The 26,912-nt window shown below is 44.1% G+C and overlaps 2 protein-coding genes across 3 annotated transcripts; one reads left to right on the forward strand and one right to left on the reverse strand.

The window, feature by feature from the left end:
- Positions 1 to 6,978: 6,978 nt before the first annotated feature.
- Positions 6,979 to 14,291, reverse strand: LOC114079758 (zinc finger protein 773). The gene is given in 6 exon segments (XM_071604889.1): positions 6,979 to 7,003; positions 10,913 to 10,983; positions 10,985 to 12,177; positions 12,803 to 12,901; positions 13,389 to 13,515; positions 14,258 to 14,291. Coding segments are annotated over 6 exon segments (1,548 nt in total). The 5' UTR covers position 14,291.
- A 5,445-nt stretch (positions 14,292 to 19,736) lies between these two features.
- On the forward strand, positions 19,737 to 26,693 carry LOC114079791 (zinc finger protein 772). 2 transcript variants are annotated; one of them, XM_027921216.2, is made up of 4 exons: positions 19,737 to 19,961; positions 20,632 to 20,758; positions 21,250 to 21,357; positions 22,006 to 26,693. In XM_027921216.2, exons 1-4 carry the CDS (start codon positions 19,929 to 19,931, stop codon positions 23,151 to 23,153), a joined length of 1,416 nt encoding a protein of 471 aa, XP_027777017.2. In that variant the 5' UTR covers positions 19,737 to 19,928; the 3' UTR covers positions 23,154 to 26,693. The 2 variants fall into 2 exon arrangements, with proteins under 2 accessions (XP_027777017.2, XP_071461257.1); XM_071605156.1 differs by having other exon boundaries at positions 20,638 to 20,758.
- Positions 26,694 to 26,912: the final 219 nt, after the last annotated feature.

The following is a 26,912-nucleotide window of genomic DNA, read 5'->3' on the forward strand; positions in this document are numbered from 1 at the left end:
AATAGTAAATGGCACCCCATAATCCCATAGCACTCACATTACTGCGACCTTCTCCTGTGTTTATGTGGTCATCAAAGAGTTAGAATCCATGTTAGCTGCCTGGCATGGTAGCACATGCCTGTAATCCCAGTGACTTGGGAGCCTGAGGCAGGAGGATTGTGAATTCAAAGCCAGCCTCTGCAACTTAATGAGGCACTTAGCAACTCAGCACGACACTGTTTCTAAATAAAATATTTTAAAAAGGGCTGGTGATGTGGCTCAGTGGTAGAGCATGCCTGGGTTTAATCTTCATTAACAAGAAAAAAATCATGTTAGCTTTGACACATGTAATTGCACCTATTAGCACCTGAAATGATGTAATAGTATCAATCATTATTTTTTATTGTTCTGGTAACATTTGATTGGAACATTCTAGCCTGACCATAACTGCCGGATGACCAGCACCCAGGTAGAGCATATTCCTGCTTGGAGGTGTGAAACCGACGGGGAAAATAAAAAGTCAGAAAATAATAAGAAATCAAAGACAATAGGCAGAGTATAGTTTTAAAAGCAGGGTGCCTGGTGGGTTTTCCAACCCTGACAGGAACTGTAACTGAACAGCAAAAAAGGCCCCAATCCTTTATTTAAAGGGAAATACATCAAAAGGTTTCAGTGTGGCAGGCTTCTTGAAGAAAACAGGATATGGATGAGAAAACAAGTTGTTTGGGGCTTTAAATGTTACACCCATCTCTGGGAGGCTGCGTTGAACCTAGGACTGTGAGCTAAGGCAGAGCACCAGCATGATCTGGGCTTCCTTAAACTGGGGAATTTCAACCAGGAGTTCCCAGAAAAATAGCCTCTCTGCTTTATAATGGCTCAAACAAACCCACAATTTATACAAAGCTTCTGATCCATAACTAACTCCCTTCAAATTGTGAAATTAGTTCCCCTCAGATATCTGCACATTCTGGTGTTGCAGCCTCTATGGGATCATGAGTTTGGGAATTATTGTGCTTCTTGAACACAGTGCTATGCCATCCAGAAGCGGAAGCAGCAGATGGAGAACTATGAGGGAAGAAGGAAGAAGGATATCAGACAGAACTGAAATTCATTTCTATTTATTCACAGCTGATGGCTGCAATTGGGTATTCATTCAGAAAAGAGATATTGGCAATGAATACCTGGTTCAGCTGACTGAAACCACTTTATTCTGGTCCTAGAGGTCCTTGTCAACTCTGGGAAATCTAATTCTTTCCCATTTGGCACTTTCCTTAATCATAAGAACTCAAATATTAAATGAAGTTAATCTAAAGAGTTGATTGACAGATGTAGGTTCATCCTGCTTGTCTGGAACTTTGCCATAGACAAGAATTTCCTCATTTACATGAAGCATCTGTCTAGATTCAAGTCCTGCTGCTTGAAAATGAGATTTTTTCCCCCTCTGTAAACCTGAGTTGGAGGTTTTGTTCTCCCTGTCGTGCTTTCCCTTGGGATTTCAAGGATCCTTCCAGGAAGCAGGCAGCACATTACTAATCTGCAGAATGTTCTTCTACTTCTAACCAGAAGCATGGCCTCACGCTATTTCACTAACAACAACTGACAAGGCTAAAGCCTTCCCTATGATCCAGGTTCTACTTAAGAAATACCAATTCTTATTTTCACCTATTTCTTACTCTTTCTTTGTGATCTCTGACACCAATGAACTCAGAATCACCCAAGAATATAGGCACAGTGGTGCACACCTGAAATCCCACAACTCCGGAGGCTGAGGCAAAAGGATTGGAAGTTCAAGGCCAGTGTGGGCAACTTAGTGAGAACTTGTCTCAAAACAAAAAGATCTATGGAAGTAGCTCAGTGGGGGAGAGCCCCTGGGTTTGATTCCCAGTGCCACACACATGAAACTTTCCAGGGAAATCAGTATCAATACAAATGCTTGGGTCTTGTCCCCCTGAAGCAAGGTAAGTCCCCAGTGTTCCTATTTCTCCAGTGATTCTGATGCACCTCCAAAGTCTGAGAACATCCTGATGCAATAGAAAGAAGTGCCAAGATTAAGGGAGTACCCAGTGTCAGGCACAGCAACTTGAGATCTGGCAATTCTGCAAAGAAGAAAATTATACCAAGAGAAGAGTAAGCCACCGCTGAGCAGCAACCTGTCCATCCAGCTTACTGGACAGCATTGAAACCCAATGACCTAATGATTTGTCAAATTAAAAACACACAGACACATTTCAAATCTATATGGCTTAATTGTTTTCTTGTGTGCAGTTGTAGGATAATGAAATAATCTAAATAAAATAGTGAAATAAAGACATTTCAGTGTTTATATTACCATAAAAGAATTTGCACCTTTTTACATACTGCCTAAATATTGTAAATAACTTGAGATGTAGTCTCATTTACATGACAGGAAATACTTACAGGTTTAAAAAAATAACAAATATTATGGTCCTAAAACCAAAGGTGAAAACTTTAAATACAAAATATGTTTTAAGTCATGTTAAACTCTGTTAATTACTACTAGTGAGAGGAAACCAAGATCTGATTTCATGAAACGAGGCAAAAAAGAGCCCTTGCTGCTTTGGTGTGATTTTAGTTGAATTTTTTCTTTTAAAAATGACTTAATTTTAATTATGTGGATATTAGAATAATAAGATGGTCTGTTATATTGAAGTATCATTTGAGAGAGTATTAACTTTGCAGTTTGTATTCTATCTATTCAGATTTGAGAAACTATGGAGTATTTTTTTCTCACCTAATTCTTTTGCTATCACAAAAGAAAAAGCTTTGATTTCGCTCAGGATTTGATATCCTGCCCAGACATATAGTCACAAAACTTGAGAACATGGTGTTCCCATGCTGACAAAGAACCAGTAAGAGAGCCAGGTGCACCACCACTCAGAAAATGAGGCTGTCACAGTAGTGCACGCCTGTATCCCAGTGACTGGGGAGGCTGAGGCAGGAGGATGGCAAGTTTAAACCCAGCCTCAGCAATTTAGTGAGGCCCCAAGCAATTCAGAAAGACCCTGTCTCTAATAAAATATATAGAGAGAGGGGCTGGAAATGTTGCTCAGTGGTTAGCACCCTGGCTCAATCCCTGATAGATAGATAGATATATGCTGATACTTTGCCCCTCCCCAAATCCATCCTATTGTAATAGGGTCCACTTTATACTTCAAGTGTAAACTTTGCTGCTTGACCCCCCAAATTGCTTACTTTAAAACTGACATGGTTTTCTTTTCCCTTCACCCTTTCTTCTTCTCCTTGTCCCCCTCCTTCACAACAGGGGAAAACCAGACTAACATTTTTCCTGTTCCAGGGTAGATTATCATGTCCTTCACTACCCAGCAGAGTGTCACTGTCCACAAGAATAAAGAAACCCCAAATCTGGGAACTAGAGAGTGATCCTCTCAAGGACATTGGTGTGCACTTAGTAATCACATCTATTTGGATCCCATCCCTTGTATTCCTCTTTTAAAAGCCCTGTGCTAGCTGCTGCCATATGGAGTTTTCTCAGGCCCGCAGAGGAGCCTGACAGCACCCAGCTGATGTGACTGCGCCTTCAGGAGGTTCAGGGGTCACGTTCAGCATGAACAGCCAGGCCAGGACACCCACAGCAAGGAAGAGCATGGGAGAGCTGCCAAGGCCCCGGTGGAAGCCCAGGACCTGGCTGTCTATGACTCTGAATGCCCAGCAAGCAGTTCAGGGATTGATGACAGTGGAGAGGGCAGCTCCTTTGCAGGATGACATGAGCAAGATATGGGCAGGATGTACAGAAGGTGTTACAGGCAGTTGGAGCTGATGTCACACAAGCTCTTCTTGCAAGAATATTGTTTGAAATAAATACAGATGCTTCTCTCAAAGCCGTTAAAGAAAAATTAAGCATATTTGCAAAATACAAATGAAAAGGCACAATCTTCATTGCAAATATTCTCAGCAATTTCTGCCTTTGTTTCAACAGTGGGACATAGATGTACAGGAAACTGAGGGAAAAGAAGAGAAACTAGCTAATATATTTCAAGATGAAAAAAAAAAAGCTTTTTTTTCCTTTTTTCCCCTCCAAGCTAGAATTGTTCAGTGCAAGAAAATTAAAGAAATTGAAAATTTATATGCGTATCAAGGACCTGGGGGAGTATCTTGAAAGTCTTGTTGTCAGTGAACAAAATAAAGTTTAAAACAATGGCTGAGTTGCAGGGAAAAATTATGACAGAAACTCAACAAGAGGTGGCAGTTGCTGAAAACTCACTTCAATCCATTATACTGATGGCTCTGAAGAAAAAGCTCAAACCTAAGTTATATGATACAAATATAACATTATCTACACTAATAAAAATTCTAGTATTATTCAGTTCATGTTGTTTGCCATTTTGTTAAACACAGGAATTCCTCTGTTAACCACCAAATGAACCCTAAACCATTTTATAAGTATCAGCAGTTACAAAGTCACACACATCAAACTTGCAGCCCTTTAGCAGTGATGGTGATTTCTTTACCCTAATACTTCCAATCACATTTTAATAAAGATGATTCACTTAAAGATAAATAAAAACCCTGTGTTCCTCCTGCAGAGAACAGTCCATCACTACAGCTTAGGGAACAAAAGTAACCGTGTTTCACCTTTACTAGCAAAGCAATAAAAGCTTTCCTTTTGCTCAAAACCTTGTGCTCATTATTGACAATGGCCACAAGGTCCAAGCCTTCTGTATCTCTGTATTGAAATACCAAGATCTGCCACAGTTGGATATTTAATAGATTCTAAAACTATGTTCAAAAGTGAAATCCTAATGTTCCCTTCTAAGCTCCTCCATTTGTTCCACCTCGGGATCAACTTTCCACCTGCAGTCCCCCTGTAACTGAAGAGAAGCCAGACAATATTCATTAGATCTGGATTCTGAGCGAACTCATTTTGTATCTGAGTGATAATTTGGCGCCTCTTCTGGGGCAGGTGGAGAGTAGAAATCCTATCACCCAGTTGGCCAATAAAGGTGCAAGGTGGGCGGCTCCTGGCACTACCTCCTAGGCCTCTCGGCTGGGAATCCCGGCCTGGCTGTGGCTTTCTGTGGGGATTCCTGTGGTCAGAAGGCCCGTGAAGCGGCCCGGCCCAGGTAAGCAGGCGCAGGAACGTGGTTTAGGCACCCAGAGATCGACTCAGGCTTCCTGCAGGCTAAGCAGGCTTAACGGAACCCAGGGCTTCCCACCAGCTGCACCCCGAGTCCTGAAGGAGGTCTTAAAACTCCTCAGCCAGAGGGAGGAGGGGATGGCAGTGAGGCGCTCCGAGCCGCCCTAAGCAGCACTTGGCATCCCCTGGTTCACAGGGACGCTCGATGCTGTTCAAAGGTGCGCCTTACTATTTCCAGGGCCTGCTTCCTGGGCTCACCTTCCGGCTTTGCCTCTGCCCGGCACTGAGACAGTCTTCTGAATCCAGCCCTCTTGGTCTTTGGTTTCCTTCTCTGTAAAATGGTCTGATCACTGCGCTTTCTCTAGGGGTCCTGTCAAGAGAAGGGAGAGGTGAGACTTGGATGAGAACATTGAATGCGTTGCAGCAGGGAGTGCTCGGTTTCTCGTGTCCAAGAAGGACTTTGCCCTGGTCATGTCTGGTGAGCAGGTTGAGTGCAAGGGGAATGGGACTTCTGAGAATCCTCACATCCACACCGTTCGAATGGGCCGATCCTTGGGAAGAGTTGTGCACCTGCGCAAGACTGCAGTGTCCTTTCTGGCGTGCCCCTCTCCGTGCTGCGACCTGAAGCGAGTCCATCACTACAGGCTCCTTCATCTTTTGGGGTTTAGGACCAGAATGTTAATCCTTCCCTCCCTGGCTTGAGGGTATCCGAGAGGGCACTTGTGTGATGTGAGCGATTCTGAATCTCTGCCGTGGTTGGCGCTTCACTACCGACGCCCTGCACTTAGACCCTCAGTCCCTGATGTAAGTGGAGGCCATCCAGGGACCTATAGGAAAACAGAGCTGGTGCAGAGGCCCCAGACAGCATGCACGGTGATGGCCACAATTTGTACAAAGATGGATCCTATCCTCCCACCTCCATCTATCCCTAACAGCCGCCCCAAAAGCGGACTCCGCCCAAGGTCTGGTCTCCCCTGGGAGAGCATATGCCTTCCGCAGTCACACCCCCAACTCCGAATAACCCGGAGACGCCGCCAGCCTCCTGGGCCAGCGTGGGTCCAGCACCGCCGCTGCACAGGCACGGCCTTTGGATCAGGTATTGTGCGTCCTACAGGCCTGAGCTGACCGGAAGGTTCTCACACGCTGGGCATGGCGCTAAGGAAATGATGTCCTGAGGATCAAGACAGGACAGACTCCATCCACAGAAGTCCTTGTGCTAAGGGAGCCTCCTGGGGAGGAATGACGCTGGCACCTGTCCCCGACCTGACCTGCCACTGTCCCTTTCTCCAGCCCCTGCGGGGGGGGGGGGGGGGCCTCCCTCCCTGATCCGGACTCCCAGAAGGGGGCCCCCTCCCTCCCTGGTCTGGACTCCCAGAAGGGGGCCCCCTCCCTCCCTGATGGGGACTCCCAGAAGGGGCCCCTCCCTCCCTGATCCGGACTCCCAGAAGGGGGCCCCTTCCCTCCCTGGTCTGGACTCCCAGAAGGGGGCCCCCTCCCTCCCTGATCGGGACTCCCAGAAGGGGGCCCCCTCCCTCCCTGATCTGGACTCCCAGAAGGGGCCCCCTCCCTCCCTGATCGGGACTCCCAGAAGGGGGCCCCCTCCCTCCCTGATCGGGACTCCCAGAAGGGGGCCCCCTCCCTCCCTGATCCGGACTCCCAGAAGGGGGCCGTCTGGACGAGGGTCCTTAATCCAGGCAGGGAGGATGGGACCCTGTAGAGCCAGGTGAGTGAGGTCAGGGCCAAGCCCAAGATCAGCGTTCCTAGCGGGCATGGTGGTCAGTGTTGTCCTGTGAGCAGAGAGCAGGGCAGGAGCCACCGAGTAGCAACAGGAGGCGAGCCTGAGGCAGGTGGGAAGCACAGGTTTAAGGCGAGGAGGGAGGTGCTCAGGCTTCTTCTAACAGGCTCCGGCTGCAGGAGGAAAGTAAAAGGGGGTGAAGACTGACTCTTCAGCGGTCAAATAGCCACATTTTCATGATAAAAATCTAATGGTCCATATTTTTTGTTTTATTTTTTGATTGAATTTCATTTGCAATATGTTTAGTTAAGGGTGTTTCGATTCTCACCCTATGAATCAGCAGAGTAGTTCTGTGATAACTCCTCAGGTGTACTCACTGGAGGGGGATGAGCCCAGCTCACCCTGCGACCTGCCCTCCTCTGCCTTTGTGGTAGTCTGGACACTTATGTTGACCTCTTAAAATGAGTTGGAAGTCTTCCTTCTGTTCTCTCAAATAATGTATTATTATGCTGTTATTTTTGTTTACATTTTTTTTTTGAGAGAGAATTTTTATTTTTTTATTTTTATTTTTTTTTAAAGAGAGAGAGAGGAGAGAGAGAAAATTTTAATATTTATTTTTTAGTTATCGGCGGATACAACATCTTTGTTTTTTGTATGTGGTGCTGAGGATCGAACCCGAGCCGCACGCATGCCAGGCAAGCACGCTACCACTTGAGCCACATCCCCAGCCCCAGAGAGAGAATTTTTAAAATCTATTTTTTTTTCTAGTTCTCGGTGGACACAACATCTTTGTTTGTATGTGGTGCTGAGGATCGAACCCAGGCCGCACGCCTGCCAGGCGAGCACGCTACCGCTTGAGCCACATCCCCAGTCCATGCTGTTATTTTTTAAAAAAAAAAATGTTTAGTAGAATTCACCAGTGAAAAGTACTTAGGCCTTTAATTATTTCTGGGCGAAAATGTTTTCAATTAGTTTCTTAAACATATATAGGCTATTCAAGTTTTTTGTTGTTGTTGTTTTCTTAAGTTATTTTTGAAGAAATATGTACATTTCACATAAATTGGTAAAACTCTTGACACACAAAATTTAATGTTTTTAATAATCGATTGTCTCAATCTTTCCTTCATCATTAATTGTGTTTTATTCATCTCTGTCAGTCCTACTAGGTTATCACTTTAAAAATCTTTATAAAACTGATTTAAGCACTTATAATTAATAACCTACTACACATTTGACATTTTTTATTTTAAGCCTCATGAGGTGGCAAATGCCTAGTATTCCCAGCTAGTCTGGAGGCCACGGCAGAAAGATCCTGAGTTTGAATTAAAAAAAAAAAAAAAAGTTCAAGGTACAATAAACATTGTTCACTCTAGTAAATGTGGAAAATACAGGTTAATATAAAGGTTTTAAAAATCAACCAAAATCATATAACCAGTTGAAAATGCCATTAAATATTAAAAGCATAGATTTATGCTCATTACAATTACATTTATTGGTTGTATAACATGATTTTTAAACCCATTTTTACATTAACATTTCTTGGTGTGGTGTGGGACTTAAACCCAGGGGCACACACATGCTAGGAAGTGTTCTGCCACTGAACCACACCTTCAGCCCCTAGATTATGAACATTTTACCATTATTAAAGTGTAATACTCCATTTTTATAGGTCTTTATTTTCCACTCACATTTTGAATATAAACGTGAAACTATATTAAAGTAGACAGATGGTGAAGTTGGAGTCACATAAAGTGATGGTGTTATACTTCTGTAATCCCAGTGGCTCAGGAGGCTAAAGCAGGAAGATTACAAGTTTAAAACCAATCTCAGCAACTAAACAAGGCCCTAAACAACTAGTGAGACCCTATCTCAAAATGAAAAATAAAAAGGGCTGGGGATGTAACTCAGTGGTAAAGCACCTATGGGTTTAACACATGCTACCAAAAACAAAACAAAATTCCCTCTGATGGCTTTAAGGAGACTCATCTATTCATGGGTTGTAAATGTGGACACATTATTCCATAGTCAAGATGTTATTGTCTTTAAAGAAGGCCAGAGAAGCACTGGCACATCTAAGTTTATGTTTATGTTTAATCTAGGTTATAGCTCCCCATTCTTCATCAGTCATGAGAAAGTCCAGATCTCATTTTATAACCATGAAGAACTGAAATATGCCAATAATTAAAATGAGCAAGAAACAAATTTTAGAGACTTCAGAAAGGAATACAATTCTTTAATACTTTGATTTTATCCCAGTGAAATCTGTGTTGTGTTGTACTTATGACCCTCAGAACTGTTAAATAATGAGTTTGTGTTGCTTAAGTCATACTTTATAAGGACAGCAATAGAAAATTAATACATAAATATTATTCTGTTTACATTACTTTCTAATATGCAAAAATATGTCTAAGCTCCTGTTGTACATTTCCTGCCACATCCTGAAAATAACCTCTTCCCTAAGGGACCCAGTTTCCTTTAATTTAAAAATTATATTTTGGAGCTGGGGTTGTGGCTCAGTGGTAGAGTGCTTGCCTAGCATGTGTGAGGCCCTGGGTTCGATCCTCAGCACCACATAAAAATAAATAAATAAAATAAAGGTATTGTGTCATTCTACAACTAAAAAATACTCAAAAATAAATAATTAAATAAAAATTATATTTCAAGCTGGGCAAAATGGTGCATTCCTGTAATCCCAGCAGCTTGGATGGCTGGGACAGGAGGATGAGAGTTAAAAGCCAGCCTCTGCAAATGCGAGGCACTAAGCAACTCAGTGAAACCCTGTCTCTAAATAGAATACAAAATAGGGCTGGGAATGTGGATCAGTGGGCAAGTGCCCCTGAGTTCAATCCCCAGTGTGTGTGTGTGTGTGTGTGTGTATGTATATATATATATATATTTTTTTTTTTTTTTCAAACTAATAACTGGATATTAAATATGCCTATAACTACTGGAATGTAATTGCTTGCTAGGTTGTTTTAGAATAGAGGATATGTGCACATGTAAACATTTCTACATAAATTCTTCATCTGGACTTAAATGTACAAATATTTTACAAGAATGAATATTTAAAGGCAAAGATACAGTATAGTAAAAGAAAGAGAATGAAGTACCAGTACACAATAATGGAATAAATAGATAAATTTGACTTCATGAAAATTAAGCAATTCTGCCCTAGGAAAGATACTGTTAAGTAAACACAAAAGCCAAAGATTGTGAGAAAATATAGGCAATACTTGCATCCAAAAATATTAATAAAATTTCAAAACAATCATAAAAAAAACAAGTAATTTTTTTAAACAGACAAAAAAAATGAACAGACATTTCACTCAAGGTATACAGATGACACACATGAAAAAATGCAACAATGACCCATTAGGGGAAAAGAAATTAAAACCACAACAAAATACTACTGCATACCTACTGGAATGACTAAAATGAATAGTCCATGAATTAGAAAGTGTCAGGAAGGATATGAAGAACTGATAATGTGATATATTCTTGGAGGAGATGTGAAAACAAATAACCACTTGACAGGCTCTTAAAAACTTAATATTTGGACTAACTTCTAACATGAGAGTGTGAAGAGTTTTACAGACATGTTCCCAGGAAAACTGATGAAATATAAAAAATACAATTGAGAGTCTTCTGAAAATGGTCCTCAAGGTATACACGAAATATTTATTTAGGAAAATCTAACATTCAGTATGAAGAGCAAGAGTCAGTCTTACTTGAACCAAGACATTCTGTTCCTCCCTGCCTCCTTGCTTAGTTAGATGGAAACTCCACCTTGTGTAGCCAAGGGTACAAGTTCCTCTTCTCCCTAGAGCCTACAGGCAGAGGACCATATTCTTGGGAGAAGCATGGTGGCAGCAATTCTCATCCTTCTCTCAGTGTGCATGTCTGGAATGAGTGATATTCAGTCCCTGGTACTTCTCTGTTAAGTCACTACTAAGGCCTTTCTCCAGTTTGAACTTCCTGGTGTGGAACAAGTCTACACCACTGGCTTAAGACTTCCTCCACATTCACGGTGTTGATAAGATTTATTTGGGCTGTGACGTTTATGCCACTGAGTCAGAACAGACCTTTGATTGAAGTCTTTTCCACACTAACTGCATTCATAATGCCTTTTAGTTTTGTGTCCTCTCCAGGGTTGTGGAAAGGTTGGAGGTGTGGATAAAGGTTTACCCACATTTGAAGCATCAAGACTTTTCTCTAATGTGAACTTTCTGGTGCTGAATGAGGTTGAAACGCTGGCTAAACGATTTCCCACAATCATTGCACTCATAAGGCATTTCTCCAGTGTGAATCCGCCGATGTTTAACAAGGCTGGAGCTGTGGCGAAAAAATTTCCCACATTCTCTACACTCATAAGGCTTTGCTCCAGTGTGAACTCTCTGATGTTTAACTAGGCTGGAATTTTCACTAAAGAATTTTCCACATTCATTGCACTTAAAAGGCTTTTCTCCAGTATGAACTTTTTGATGTTGCATGAGACTTGAGCTTTGGCTAAAAAACTTCCCACATTTACTGCACTCATAAGGTCTTTCCCCAGTATGAACTCGCCAATGATTAATTAGACTGGACTTGTGGCTATAGAATTTCCCACATTCACTGCACTTATAAGGTCTTTCTCCAGTGTGAACTCTCTGATGCTTCATGAGGCTGGAGTTGAAACTAAAGAACTTCCCACATTCACCACATTCATAAGGCCTTACTCCAGTGTGGATTCTGTGATGCTGAACAAGTGTGGAATTATGCCTGAAAGCCTTTCCACATTCACTACACGTAAAAGGTTTTTCACCAGTGTGAACTCTGCGGTGTTGAATGAGGTCAGCATTTCGGCTAAAGGATTTTCCACATTCACTGCACCCATAAGGTCTTTCTCCGGTGTGAACTATTTGGTGTATAAAAAGGTTGGATTTATGGCTGAATAGCTTTCCACATTCACTACATTCATAAGGCTTTTCTCCAGTGTGTAGTCTCTGGTGCTGAACAAGCAAATATTTCTGACCAAAAGCTTTCCCGCACTCACTGCATTGGTAGTGCCTTTTCCCAAAATTAACGGCCTCTGCAGTCCCAGTGCTCCTGGGAGGCTCCGCTTTACGGTGAGTCATCTGGAGACTTGAGCTGAGTGTAAAATCTTTCCCATCCTTCCTGCTTTGCAAAGGCTTCTCTGACAGGTGGATTCTACAGCCCCTCAAAACGGGGACCCTGTCCTCTTCTCTTATTAAGGGTTTCTCTCCACAGCACAGCTTCTGATGTTGGTGACGGTTTTCACTTTGCACTCCTTCTGTGGAAACTCTCTGCTCAGAAGAAGCCTCCACAGTCTCTGCTCTATGCCAACAACCTGAAGGCAGAAAGATGCTGATGAAGAGCATGACTCTAGTGGGAGCAGCAGCACACTCACAAATGTGTGTCAGGTATCCCAGTAAAGAGTCCCTGGTATTTCTGTGAGAATGAGGGGGCTAGGTCAGGCAGGAAGGAGTTCACTGTGAACTGCTGAACCTGACAAACTCACATGTTAGGGAGGCCTCATGGGTATCAATGACATAGAATGGGGTACAGCACAGGTAGGATGAGCAAGGTTCTCAACATACTTGCCTGCAAACAGCTTTCTGTGAGGCCTCAACTGCTGTAGACATGGAACACAGTCCATAGGGTATGTCCAAATCCCCCCAGACTGACTGCATTTGGAGAGTCTGTGTCCAAGGACTACTCAGATAAATGCTCACCTCACAACACATTCAGCAAAAGCCTTTGCTGGCAAATGCTACAGAAGAATGGGTAAAACATGAAAGACAGAGGTGGGGGATAGCCCCGGGTCAAATAACTGAAATGTTAAGCAGGAAAATGTAGAAGATAAGATGGAAGTTACCCATGCCTTAGCCACCAAAATATCAGAAGCACTAAAAGAGTCTTGATATGACCCCATCCCTGAGTTCACATCTTCCTTAGCTCTACCCTCCAAATACCCCTCAGCATGGCTGGAGTCATAACTCCCTGTGCAGGAATGGAGGGATCTCCCCATGACTTCAGCTGAGTGATTTCACATGTCCTAGAAAATTCAAGTCCTAAGGAAAAGACAGGACAGGTAAGTGACCAACGCTGGACCAGAGAACCCATTTCACAACTAACCACAGGAAAGAAAACTAATACAAAAAGAATCTTGGAGGAATGTCTTGCAAACAACCCAGGAGAGTTGTGACCACATCATGGCCTCAGTTCCTGGCACAGGCAGACCTCAGGTCAGTCAGCTAGAGGAAGAGGACAGAATCTGGGACACAGAACTGCCATGGATTTACCCAGCATCACCAGGCCATTGAGAGGTCAACAGGGTGAGAGCCATTAGGCTGACTACAAGACTCCCGATCCTCAAATCCTTCCCTGCATGGCTTTGGGATAGTTTGTGGAGAGAACGTGGTAATGTACCAGCCCAGGCCTACTACCTACAATACCTACTCCAGATCACTGGAGAAAGCAGCAGTGCCCATGACCTAGGATACATCTGCCTTGAGGAAAACCCTGCGCAGGATGCTGTGATGGTGAGAAAGACCTTACCCAGAGAGGTCACAAGTGTAAAGTTTTCCATCATCACTTCACGGTACAGGAGTCTCTGAGCATTATCAAGCAGTCTCCATTCCTCCCGTGAGAAGTAGACAGCCACATCCTCAAAGGTCACATAACCCTGTCACATGGGGAAAATTGAGTTTATATGTAGCCTCCTTTCCTGGAACTCTCAGTATTCTCCACCAAATCCACTTCTACTTACTCTCTTCCTTACCCCCTACCTCAAGGGAGATATCAGGCTCTGGAGCCATGGATGCCCAGTCTCTCAAGTTTCCACTGACCACAGTATTTGGCACAGGGCAATAAGAGGCATGTGGATAGAGTCCATCTGATCTCTGGGGTAGATGTGCAGAGTCCTGTCCTTGTCCTGCCAGACAATTTACTGCAATCCTTCAGATTATGCTTCTCAAATATGGCCAGATTTGGGTCACTTGTCCCTTATGCCCTCGGTACAAGGACCTTAGGGCCATCCATATACACTCTCCAGACATGCATATCACTCTTTGCACTATACCTCCTTTACATCTCAGAATAGATGCCCAGCTCCTGTCTCCGAACATTCCACCCAACATAATGAAAAACTAGCTTTGCCTGAGCACTCCTGGAAAAATCTCAGCTCAAAGCATTTTCTAATATTGATCACTATAGTCTTAATAACTTCTGACTCTCATGCCAATGGTTTCCAGGAATGGGAACCTCTCCATATAATCCCTGATCTGGACTCAGGCCCTGATACCACATGACCACCTTTCAGGGAATGCAGAGAGAAGGTTAGAATAGAAGAGTCCCAGGACAAGACAATCCCAGAAACCATATAGGTGGGAACTGAAGAGGGTGAGGCCTGGGGCACCTATACATACCTCTTCATCATCTGTAAGTGATTCTACAGCCATAGGAATCTATGGAAAAGCAAGGATGTGAGAAGCAGGTAATAATACTGGCATCTCAAAGGACCTTTCAAGTTCCCTCACGTATCCTGGAGCCAGGTGTGCCTAACCACCTACCATCTGGGGCCTAAGTCTTATGGTTTCTTACCGGCTATGTGCCCTTGAACAAGTATCCAACCTTCCTAAGCGTCAATGTTGTCATCTGTAACATAGGAATAATAATGGTGCCCATCCAATAGGAGTATTATTTAGTCAAACTCCTTCATATGTGTCAAGTACTCTATTGTGCACATAATGCTACTATCAATAGTTTCAGTGCAAACAAACTGGTAGGTTTTGATAACGTAGAAGGTTTTGGTAACGTAGGATGTTTTTTAAATACACCTTTGAAATAAGAATTTGATATTTAAAATATTAGGACATTAGTTGATTGTGTATTTTTATTGTTTGGGTTTTTGTTTTCAAATTGGAGATTGAATCCAGGGGTGCTCTACCACTGAACTACATCCCCAGTCTTTTTTTTTTTTTTTTTTTAATTTTTAGACAGGGTCTAAGTGATCAAGGATAGCCTTGAACTTGGGATGCTCCTGCCTCAGCCTCTGGAATAACTGAGTTCACAGATGTTTGCCACCATTCCCAGCAAGACATTTAATTTTAGTCAAATGCTGAACACCATATTAAATTTTCAACCAAGTATTAAGTGCTTACAGTCCATGCTGTTTTAACCGCCCCATGTGTAAGTATGAATTTTGATCAATTAGTGCTTAAATAAGTACCTATTTCATAAATTCAAAAAGTCAATAAATATAGGACCTGAGCCTGAGGAAACCAAGTGGGTAGGGTTGGCAACCTAGCTGCCTGTTATAAACCCTCTAGTAGGCAATTCTGCTGGAGGGGAGGTCCTTCCATTGGGGCAGGTGATCATCCCTTCTGCCCTTAAGGTAAGGGGAACTCAGGCACCAAAAGGGATACTCTATCAGCCTCACAAACTTTCCTCTTCTCCACAGGGAGTAGCCACTTAAGGCATGCTGAGCCTGGAGTGACAAATCTATACTGTCCAACACTTCGTTCTCCATTTCAGTCCTGACTCCGGATACTGTATACTTCCACTCTTACAGACGCCAACCAGAACCACTTCAGACCACAGGACTCTACCCCTAAGAAGGCAGCCCTACCCACCAGGCCTACCTCTGCCCTCCCTCATCTCAGGGACCATCTGAAATAAAAACGTAAGATTTTCTCTCCTGAATATAAGCTCCAGGCCCGGCTCTGGTTCAGGCCTCCACTGAACACCTCTTAGTTATCTTAGCCCAGTCCCTCTCCAGAACTCCAGATGTGAAGGAGCAAGCTGCCCAAGTGATGCTCCCATCCTGGTTCTGGGACATCTGGGGACCATCGTGTCCAAAGCCTAAGTCCTAACCTCCCTGAAACCTGCTCCCTGCAAAAACTCACCCATGTCCATTTGCCAGTTATTCAGGAAAAATGAGAAATATACACAAGCAAACAAAAAGCTGAGATGGCCCTCCCCCTACTTTCTTTCAGACCCCTGTGATACACGAGGGAATCCCCCCGAGGACTCTGATCACTCCTCCCCCGCCCACGGCCAGCCCTGGGCCAAGTCCCTCCAGGACCCGCCATCTGCACCCTACGGCCCGCAGCGGCCTCTTCCCCCAGGAGTCCCTGTCTGCTCACAACCCTCCGCGGGGACTCATTCCCTCGCGCTGTGGCCCGCACTCCCAGAGGCCGGCCGCCCGCCCTCCGCGCGCGGAGCCGACCCGGGCCGGGCCCAGCACGCGCAGCTCACCCGCGCCGCGGCCGCGGCCGCCGCCATCCGACTCCCTCCCGGCGGGCGCGCTCACGGCGGCGTCGCCGTGCCCCAGGGCTCTGACAGGGGACAAAGACTTCCTCCTGCACGGTCCTCCCGCCCCCGACACCTCAGCAGAGCCAGCGCTCCCGCGACTGACAGCGCGGACGCAGAGGAGCGAAAAGAGTAGCCCCACACGACGCAGGAAGTACCGCTCCGGCGCCGGAAACGCCTGGCTCGGCGCAGAGCCTTCTGGGTAACGTAGTTCCACGGCGTTAAACGGGAAGGAGGCGGGCCTGGTGGCTGAGGAAGAAAAGGAGACATCTGCATCAAGAACCAACAGACCGTCCAGACATTGTCCGTATTGCAGACGGGCTAGTTTCAGTCTCCCTGAAAAGCTGCTAGTTCAGTCTTTCTTTCTCAAGGACTTGAATAGGATCTTCAGGACCAACATAGAACACCAATCTTGTTCTCCCAAATTTTGCAAGTCAAGGAGATGCTCAATATAAAGGACGACGGTGGTGAAGCAATGCAGGATGTTTGAGATGAGAAAGGGCTCTGAACTGTGGCTACCGATGGCAAGAGGGCTGGGGATGCCAAGTCTTTATTCCTGCACTCCACACTGATCTGTGTGCTCTCTCCTATCAAGGACCAATCAGGTACTTGTTAAGTCAGGGCGACAAAACTCAAATCGGTAAGCCAACTTTTATAGATAAATGGCCATATTACAAAACTTAGCCATAACAAAATTCATACAGTACAATACTACTTATAGAAAACTCAGAATCTGGCAATTTTAAAAAAGCATATCATCTAGGGAAATCTGTGTAAAATTTAAAGACATCAACGGAATAACTATCAAACTGTCAGGTGACACAAGCTCTAGGGCATTTTCTGGGTATGTAACGGGAGCAAAGAAGAGGGGATGCCTAAGAAACTTATCAAGGGTGGTTGTTGCACAGATATGTTTTTTAAATTAAAAAAAATTCCTACACCTTTAGGAACATTCCACTGAATATGTAACAGTTTCAAAACATTTGCCACAGGAATAGAAAAATGGATTCCTTCACAGACTTAAACAGATGCATATATGTGTGGAATTGCAAATAACATGATCAGTAAGGAAAGAATATACTACGTGGTCATTTAGTTAAGGAAAAATAATTGCCTACTAGAAAATTCACCTATCTCATTTAAAACACAAAATAAATTCCATGAGGGTATTTTAAAAGGAAAACAGCAACTTTTTCTGGGTCTATAAGTTTTCTCTATAATCTCTGGGATCCACTCCTGTTTTCAGCTTTTAGAAATATTTTCATGTCTGTCAGGAATAATAATATAAAAGTTTGATTCTCAAACCCTGTCTTCAACCAGACCTCCTTCAGGGCTGGATACCACATTCCTTAGTGTTTGACAAGTCAAACTCATCCAAGAGGGCATGAAAAGCAAATTCTCCTCAAGACCCAGTCATAGGACCACCCTCAACTTGTGGACTTCTATAGGAAAAGAGGAAAAGGTAATTACTGCAACCAACCAAACAGGTTAGAATACCGCCTGGGATTCCCAAGGTTAAAGAACAACTGAATGAGCCACCACCCAGTACTTCAGGAAATTCTAGGCTTCTAACTAGATATGACCATCTTATGGTCATATGGAAGATATGTCTTCCATAGACACTGGAAGTAAGAATTCTTCAGCTAGAGACCCGAGGACCATCAGAACTATCCTTAGATGAAAAAGTGAACAGAGAGATAATACCACAGGATACAAAAATAGAATTGTATCCTCATGAAGGGAGGGGCCTGATATTTCAAAGGGCCAGTTTGAATCTATAACAGACAAGCAACCTATAAGCCAGAACAGATAAGCAACCCTATAATTCAGTATTTCCCATAATCTTTTTAAAATATATTTTAGTTGTAGTTGGACAAAATACCTTTATCTTATTTATTTTTATGTGTCGCTGAGGATCGAACCCAGTGCCTGCACATGCTAGGCAAGTGCTCTACTGCTGAGCCACAGCCACAGCCCCCCATTGTCTTGGTGACCCTGTGCTATTCTAATGCTCCAGTAGGACCAAGTAATTAAAGATTACCAACCACCAACAATGATGCTATTCCTTACTCCTCATTCCCACAGATACTCTAGCTTTAAGAATTAAGTGGATTTTCTTACTACAAAATACATTCTTTGGTATCTCACATGACATTCAGAAATTTATTTTCTTTGTAAATGTAGTTCCATTACATTTATTATTTTTGGCCTCAAATAGCCTTATACCATACTTTTATGAAAAACATTTCCTATGTATAGAAATTTGATTTGCTGATTATTTCTTCTGCACATAAATTGTTCATGTTGTCTTTTCATTATTAAATGACCATTGGTAAATTGCCCATCTTTTTATATACTTGTTAAATACTCAAAGTGATTGAATAGATTCCGATGTATGGAGTATAAAATTTATTTTAAAAAGTGTGTTACTAAGTTTGACCCATCACTGACTATACACAGGAGAAATATATTTTGTGTTTGTGGTACTGAGCTACATCCACAGTCCAGGAATTTATGTCATTCACACTTCTACAGCTGGAAAAGTATGAAAATGAGAAAACAACAGAAAGAATGAGGATCTCAGGGAAAGGGATTGAGCCCAAGGCCACCTGCATGAGGTAACCACAGAACAAGAGTTAGCTACATCTTTGGGGCCTTCAAACATTGCTATTCCATGTTTCCTGTGCCGTGTCTGGAGTCTTGTCTGTCTTGTGCCTAATCCAAAACGTTGAGGCTCTGAAAACTAGGTCTAGAGCTTTAGGTTAAATGTATTAGAAAGCACTATAACATTTATTAGCTTCCAGCTGCAGAAGTCTGAATGATATTAGCACAGATAGTGTGTTATGGTTTAGATGTGGTATCCCCCAAAGCTCACGTGTGAGACAATGCAAGCAGGTTTGGAGAAGACCTAATTGGGTTATAGCCTTAGCCTAATCAGTGAATTAATCTCCTGCTAGGGACTAACTGAAGTGGTAGGGTGTGGGAATTCAGGCGTGGCTTTCTGGCAGATATTAGTACCTGCAGGTGGAGCTGCTTCCCTCTGCCATGATTTTCCACCAGCATTTTCTTCTCACCTCCAGCCCTGAAGAATGGAGTGGGCCTTTAATGGACTAAGACCTCTGAAACTTTGAGCTCTCAAATAAACTTTTCTCCTTCTATACTTGTTCTCATCCGGTTCTTTAGTCACAGCAGTGAAAAAGCAGACTAAAACAGAGTGTGTCCATTTCTATATTTTTTAAGATGTGGATTTTCTGCATAAGGAGGCTGAAATGGTAAGTATTTCTGTGATGTGTTACAGACTACACTCATCAAAAACAGAAACAGCTCTTCAGAAAAAGCAAAGCTCAGCCTAGTACACAGACTCCAGACGCCAATTCCGGGCCCGGCTATTGGCACAGCTGGGCTCCGACTCCGAAGGTTTGGCCCTCGGCCGCGAGCTACCGCTAGAGCCATGAGAACTACACTACCCAGAAGCCTCAGCAGCTCCGAGTCAATCAAGACCCAGGAAGGGGCGTTCCCGCTGTAGCGGAAGTGGTTCGGCGGAAGTTCCTACTCCCTTCGCGGGAGACATCTTGTTGGCTTTTTGACTAGTAGATCAGTCTCAGGAACGCCGTGTCACACCCGTGGTGACAGGAACGGGAAGTCGGGAGCCGAGGCATTGTCTTCCCTGAACGGAGCGGGCCGCGGGCTCCGCGGTGGCGCCGCCTGAGGGACCCGGGCGCGGGGCGGGGCCCCGCAGGGCGGATCCCGGCCCCCGCCCTAGTCACCCGGCCAGCCCCCGGCCCGATGGCGGCGGCGGCGCCGAGGGACCCGGCGCAGGTGGGTGCATCCCCGGTTTGACCGCGACCGTGCATCTGAAGCCCCCCTGTGGGGCCGCCGCAGCCCAGGCTCGGAGGTGCGGGGCGGAGGGAGCGGAGGGAGCGGCGCGCGGGCGAGGCGCTGGGCCTGTGTTGGGGGGCTGAGGGGAGCCCGGGGAGGCTCCCACAGGGGAGGCGCCCCGAGGGTTAGAGGGGTCCATCCCAGGGAAGAGCAGAGGGCGATGGCGGAGGAAGACTAGGGGGGGAAACGGAGGGGCCGAGCGGACAGCCCCCTCGCTCTGTGGGCAGAAGGCGGGCAGGCAGAGCCTGGGGCTCTTTGGGGATTTCCTGCCTCTCACAGTTTCTGTGAACTTGGGAGAATTATGGGACCTACCCGGTGGGGATGCTGCCCTGAGCCCCCTTCCCGTGTGGTCCCCGGGACGGTGGGGTCGTACAGGACACTTGGTCCAGGCCTAACGGGAATCAGCTGACACAAGGTGGACCCTGTGTGTGAAGCCTAGAGCCCAGTTGCCTGGGCTGTGGTAGGCTCGGTGGTCAGGAGGGTCACGAGGAGGAAGACACTCGTGGCACCTGGTTCTGGTGTTTCCTGTGGTGGGAGCGTGTGGTCAGGACAGGAAGGGGCCCCTTGGAAGAGAGGCACTTCATGGACTTGGCTCTCCCCATCGTGGCAGGGGCAGGTGAACTTTGAGGATGTGTTCCTGTACTTCTCCCAGGCAGAGTGGGAACTCCTTGATGAGGCTCAGAGGCACCTGTACCGCGATGTGATGCTGGAGAACTTTGCTCTTATGGCCTCCCTGGGTAAGGCCCTTATACCCGCCCCAGTGTCCTGAACTGGACTCTTCCCTTTCCTTGTTCCCCAGGGCAGCCATGTCCTTCTTACATGGCAGCCAGGTGTACTACCTCCTTCCCAGTTCCCTGGAGCTGGTGCTCTGGATGCTGGACCTGGGTTGTGTGCATTTCTGCCTCCTGCTTTTCAGGAGTCCCAGAACCTGCCATCCCAAAGGATTGCAGAGATAAAGCCAGGAGCCACGTGTCCTACAGTCAGCCAGTGGAATATATCCATCTTGTCTTCTCCCTGACATCTCTGGGCCTCAGATTTTGCCCCCTTCCTGTAGCTGACATTTCCTGTGGCTAGTGCCTGGAACTGCAATGACCAGTATGGTTATTACTTGCTACGATCACTGGGTTGACCCCACTGTGAAATTATTTTATAATATTTACTTTTCTTCTCTGTAGGGTGGGTCACCTAGACCAGTGATGGCCATTTATCTGTCCTGTCTTACCCTTAGGACACGCATCATCCATGTTTCATAGAGTTGCTTCACTGGAGCTGGGCAGTGAGCCCTGGGGACCTGACTGGGTGGACATAATTCCAGCCATTGCCAGAGAGATTCTAGGTAAGTGTGACCCTGGGGATGGGAAGCTGGGGAACTTATCTATGATGTCAGGGCTGAGTTTAAATCATTCCATAACCTCTCTATGCCCACAGTTGTTTTAGTGCCAAGGTCACTGGCCATACTTCAGTTCTGTCTACTTTCCTATTTACACGTTTGTCTTACTCTCTGATCTTTGGTCTCTAGCCATTCCATGTCTCTGCCTCTACATCTCAGCTGTTCCTCTCCATTGCTTCCTCCTCAATACTCTTCAACATTAGCCTGATCTCAGTGAACATGCCCTGCACGGTCCTTAAACAACAGATACCCAGTAGCACTTTGATTGTCTTGAGCGTGAACGTGATCCTTCTGTACAACTCTCACCTGTCCCAAGAAGCCAAGGAAATTTGATTGTAAAAGACTTAATTAGGGACCCTACATCATCTTCCTGTGCTGTTCCTCACATTTGTGTCCTCTCCCATGAAGGCTTCCTCCATTCCATGATCTTTAGATACCAGCTACTGCACAGCAGACCTCTACTGAACCTAATTTCAGGCCTGTTGTCCTGACCTCCTGTGATTTATGATCTTAGCTGTCGTTGATGCACATTTTTAATGAGGGTACTCGTAATACTTGTCAATTTGTACTTCACCAGCATTTCTCTGCTTTTAGGCTGTTGGCATGGAGTACGGGATGAGGAGGCACCTAAGCAGAGCATTTTTACAGAGGAAGTATCGCAGACCAGGACTCCCAAGGGAGGCTTTTCTACTCAGGAGTCCCACCTCTGTGAGATGTGTGGTCAACTCTTGAAAGATATTTCACACGTGGCCAAGCACCAGGACACACACCCTGGGCAGAAACCATACATGTGCGTGGCATGTGGGAAACAGTTCTGGTTCACGGCAAACCTTCACCAGCACCACAAGCAGCCCAGTGAAGAGAAACCCACTAGAAGGGACAAGGGCAGTACCTTTCTTGTGAACCACTGTCCTGTCCAACCCTCAGAGATGCTTTCTATGACAAGGGAGAGTTGTAAAGACTCCCCAAGCAGCTCAAGCATTTTCCCACACCATTACCCTCACAGTGAGTGGGATCCACATGGTAATACCAGGTATGAGGAGACCATTCCTGCTGGACAGAGGCATTACACATGCAGTGAATGTGGGAAAGCCTTCAGCCGCAAAGACTCACTTGTTCAGCACCAGAGAGTCCACACTGGAGAAAGACCTTATGCATGTGGTGAATGTGGGAAAACCTTCAGCCGCAAACCCATACTTGCTCAGCATCAGAGAATTCACACTGGAGAAATGCCTTATGAATGTGGCATATGTGGAAAGGTTTTCAATCATAGCTCTAACCTTATTGTCCACCAGAGAGTCCACACTGGAGCGAGGCCTTACAAATGCAGTGAATGTGGGAAAGCCTATAGCCACAAATCCACACTTGTTCAGCATGAGAGCGTACACACTGGAGAAAGGCCTTATGAATGCAGTGAATGTGGAAAATACTTTGGTCACAAGTATAGGCTCATTAAACATTGGAGTGTTCACACTGGAGCAAGGCCTTATGAATGCATTGCATGTGGAAAGTTCTTCAGCCAAAGCTCCGATCTTATTGCTCACCAAAGGGTTCACAATGGTGAAAAGCCATACGTGTGCAATGAATGTGGAAAAGCCTTTAGTCACAAACATGTACTTGTTCAGCACCATAGGATTCACACTGGGGAAAGGCCATATAAGTGCAGTGAGTGTGGGAAGGCCTTCAGGCAAAGGGCTTCTCTCATCCGCCACTGGAAAGTCCACACTGGAGCAAGGCCTTAGTTTGCAGCTGCAGCCATGTCCTGTTCAGCATGACTGGTACTTGAGAACAGATTAGGAAGCAGCCCTTGTGCAGAGCCCTCAGCCAGAGGTTGAGCCTCAGACATCCATCCTGGGGAAATCCTGAATGCCAGCTGTGCTGGAAGCTTTCTGGGGCTTTGTTGCATTTTCTGACCTGCCAGAACCCTTGCCAGAATTGTATCTCTGGCATTGCCTCTGAGAGGAGGCACTGTTTTGGCACTGAGAGCCTTGTATTGTGCACTCCAGTGTGTGTGAAAGCCACACCTCTGTGTCCCTCCATGGGATCATGAGTAGCCCAAGGCTGTGGAGCACTCTCTCTCTCTCCTGCCCCTCCCCTGACTCGATTAAGCCTGGATTGGGTCAGGTTTGGGCCAGTAGGATTCTGCTGATTGCCAGCACAGGTTTCCCTTCTACATGGACATGGTTGGTCTCAGGTGGCATCTGTGATGGATTGGTCTAGCTTCTCAGACACTTAAACTGAAATTGCCTGCCTCATATTGTTCTGGCTTGGCAACAGATGTCTTAATTTCTACATCATATTTAATCTTGGGGATTCACTTGTGGATTGGTCTGGGAGCAGAATTAGATTCCACTGGCATGAAGGGATGAAGACGTTTTGTGAGAGCCCTAGCTGTTGGTGTCTCGGATGCTAGGAGGATGACAAAGAATAGCCCTCATCTAGTGTTGGCCTCACATGTATTGCTGCTTGCACTCTCCTAGGAAAGAATACTGATCTTTGTAGATCCGATCTTGGGATCTATATGCCAAGAGTATTTATGTGACCAAAGTTACCCTAAGCAGTGGGAATTTTGACAATCTCTGTTGTGTCTGGGAGCATCTTGAATTGGGTCCCTTGTTCTCAAAAGGACATTTCATATTTCTCAGCCATTTTGCAGAGAACTTGACCCTTTGGACCTGAAATAGGTCATTTGGTAAACAGATACCTCTGGTGTTTCATGGATGGAAAAGGTGTGATCACAGTTGGTACAGGGAGTTAGGAGAGGGCAGCCGACTACAGGGATGGAAACTATCCATAGTAGCAGGTGTGGTGCCATACCTGTAGTCCCAGCTACCCAGAAGGCTGAGGCAGGAGGATCACTTGAACTCAGATTTCAAGATAAGCCTGGGTTGCATGATGGGATCCCCATCTCAAAAATAAATTGATAGATAGATAGATAAATAAAAGTATCTCCACAAATGTTTCTATCGTTTTGGCTTTATGAGGGTTTGCGGAAATTCTCAAGACTCCCACACCTTTGTCTCTTGTGGCTAAGGTCACTCTCAGAGATATTCTAAATATTTTCTGCGACAAATGGGGCATAATTATAGTGTGCAGTCTCATGTTTTTTAAATTTTATTTTATTTTTTTAGTTGTTAATAGAATTTTATTTATATGTGGTGCTGAGAATTGAACCCAGTGCCTCACACATGCTAGACAAGCCCTCTACCACTGAGCTACAACCCCAGCCCCCCAGTCTCATAAGTTTTGATACATATTTGCACCTGGGCAGCCGAAAGTTTCTTGATTCCCTTTATAATTTGTCTCCCTGTCCTGTCCTCAGGCGATCATTGATCTACTGTCACTGTAGGTTTGTTTGCATTTCCTAGATTTTATATATGTGAACTAATGCAATATGTCCTCTGATGTATCTGACTTCTTTAATTCTGATTATTTGTGTTCATCCATGTTGTCTTGTGTGTTAGAGATTTATTTTTTTTCTTTTATACTGTGAGTGTATTCCAATATGGAGAAATATTTCCAAAGCAAGTCATTTGGAGAGACTCACCCAGGACCCAAATTGCAGTGTCTCATTATTAATTTATAATTTAATTCCATTTTAGAGGTGCAGGTTGTAACACTTGATTGTAACACATTCTGTAGGTGGCAATGACTAGTCCTGGTAAAGGTGGAAGGGACTGCCTGACAGAGTAAATACAAGGAGGTAGGGATTTGTGTGTGTGTGTTGGGGGGGGGGGGGATGGTATTCCTAGGATATTGGTGACTGCAATCTGTGCTTTGTTTTCATTTTACATTTTTAGTCTTTTAAATATGTTTTTTAGTTGTTGATAGACCTTTATTTATTTTATATGTGGTGCTGAGAATGAACCCAGTGCCTCACACATGCCAGACAAGTGTGCTACTGCTGAGCCCAGCCCCCTCTGCATTTTTAGTCTTTTAATGGTGAATCTAATTGAGTTTTCAGTGTGATGCCAACCTTGCATTTCTAGGAGAAGACCCTTTTGGTAGTGATGTGTTATTCTTTATACACCGGTGGATTTGTTTAGGTATCGTATCGTATTCACAGTTGTGAAGGATGTCGGTTCCTAACTTTCTTTAACGCCTGGGCTTGGCTTTGGTTCCAGCATAATGTTGGCTTTACAGAATGATTTGGGAGCCAGTTAATCATCCAAAACAGTTTGTGAAATTGATATTTCTTCCTTAAGTTTTTGGTAGAATTCACCAACGAAGCTGTCTGGGCCTGGAATTTGTTTTGTGTGGAAGTTTTTTAACTATAAGATTAATTTCATAGTAGTTTTCTTCTCCTCCTCTTCTTCCTCTTTCTTTCTCTGTCAAGAACAAGTTTTGATGGATTATGTCTTGCAAGGAGTAGTTTGTTAATTTTATTTAAGTAGTCAAAATGTTCAGAATTCCCTTATTACTAGCAGTATCTAGAATCTGTAGTCATGCTACATGTAGTCATGTCGTGATGCTGATGTTGTCTGCACAGTATGTTTTATTTCTGATCAGTTTTGATAGAGATTTATCAATTTTATGATCTTAAGGCACATGGATTCATTAATTTCTCTATTTTCTATTTCTTTTTTCTCTTTCAGTCTGACCCTTATTATTACCTTCAGCTTTTATTAGATTTCATTTCTTTTTTGCTACTTTTTAATATGAAAGGGGTCCTTCATTTGACACCCTTGGCTTTTTTTTTTTTTTTCTAATATAGATGCATAATGGTAGCATTGTCCCATAAGGACTATTTTATTTCCCTCCCATGAAACTTAATATATTGTGTTTTTATTTTAATTAAGTTTAAAATTTCTTTGTAAATTCCTACTTTGACATATGGCTCTTTTTAGAAATGTATTATTTAGTTTCCAAATATTTCATGTTTTTCTTTGTTTTTTTCTGGTAATTTATAATTTCATTCCATTTTAGAGCACATACCGTATGACTTGAATCATTTGCATTTATTGAAACTTTCTTTATTGCCCAGAATATGGCTGTCTGTAAGATTTGCAGGTTCACCTGACAAGTCTGTGTATTGTACTATTGTTAGGTGAAGGGTTCTGTACGTGTCAAAGGTCAAGAAGCTAATAAGATTGTCTAAGTTTTCTGTATCCTCACTGATTTTCTGTGTTTGGGAATTGTTTATATCAATTATTTGAAAATAATTGTTTCTATATTTGAATGTAAAAGTAGATTTACCTATTTGTACAGTTCTATCATTTTTTTCTTCATGTATTTTGATGCTGTTTTATTTGGTGAATAAATATTTCCTATTGTTATGTCCACTTAATGAGTTATCTTCTTTATCATTGCAACCCTCCTTATCTATGGCAGTATTCTTTGCCCTAAAATCTACCTTGTTTGATGTGGTACAATTAACATGGTATAATTTTGATTGAACACTCAATTTTGCCTCTTTGGGTATTGAAAACTTTTGTATTTCTCTTCTTTTTTTTTTTTTCTGTTACATTAAGTTACTTGGAAACAATATGATCTTTTAAGGC

Source organism: Marmota flaviventris, chromosome 18, assembly GCF_047511675.1.
Source record: "Marmota flaviventris isolate mMarFla1 chromosome 18, mMarFla1.hap1, whole genome shotgun sequence".
Classification (NCBI taxonomy): domain Eukaryota; kingdom Metazoa; phylum Chordata; class Mammalia; order Rodentia; family Sciuridae; genus Marmota; species Marmota flaviventris.

Bases quoted from the DNA above. Each gene is read 5' to 3' on its own strand.
- LOC114079791 (XM_027921216.2), top strand. From the start codon at position 19,929: ATGGCGGCGGCGGCGCCGAGGGACCCGGCGCAG. The intron at 19,962-20,631 runs GTGGGTGCATCC...CCATCGTGGCAG, and splicing joins CGCCGAGGGACCCGGCGCAG to GGGCAGGTGAACTTTGAGGA. The intron at 21,358-22,005 runs GTAAGTGTGACC...CTCTGCTTTTAG, and splicing joins CATTGCCAGAGAGATTCTAG to GCTGTTGGCATGGAGTACGG.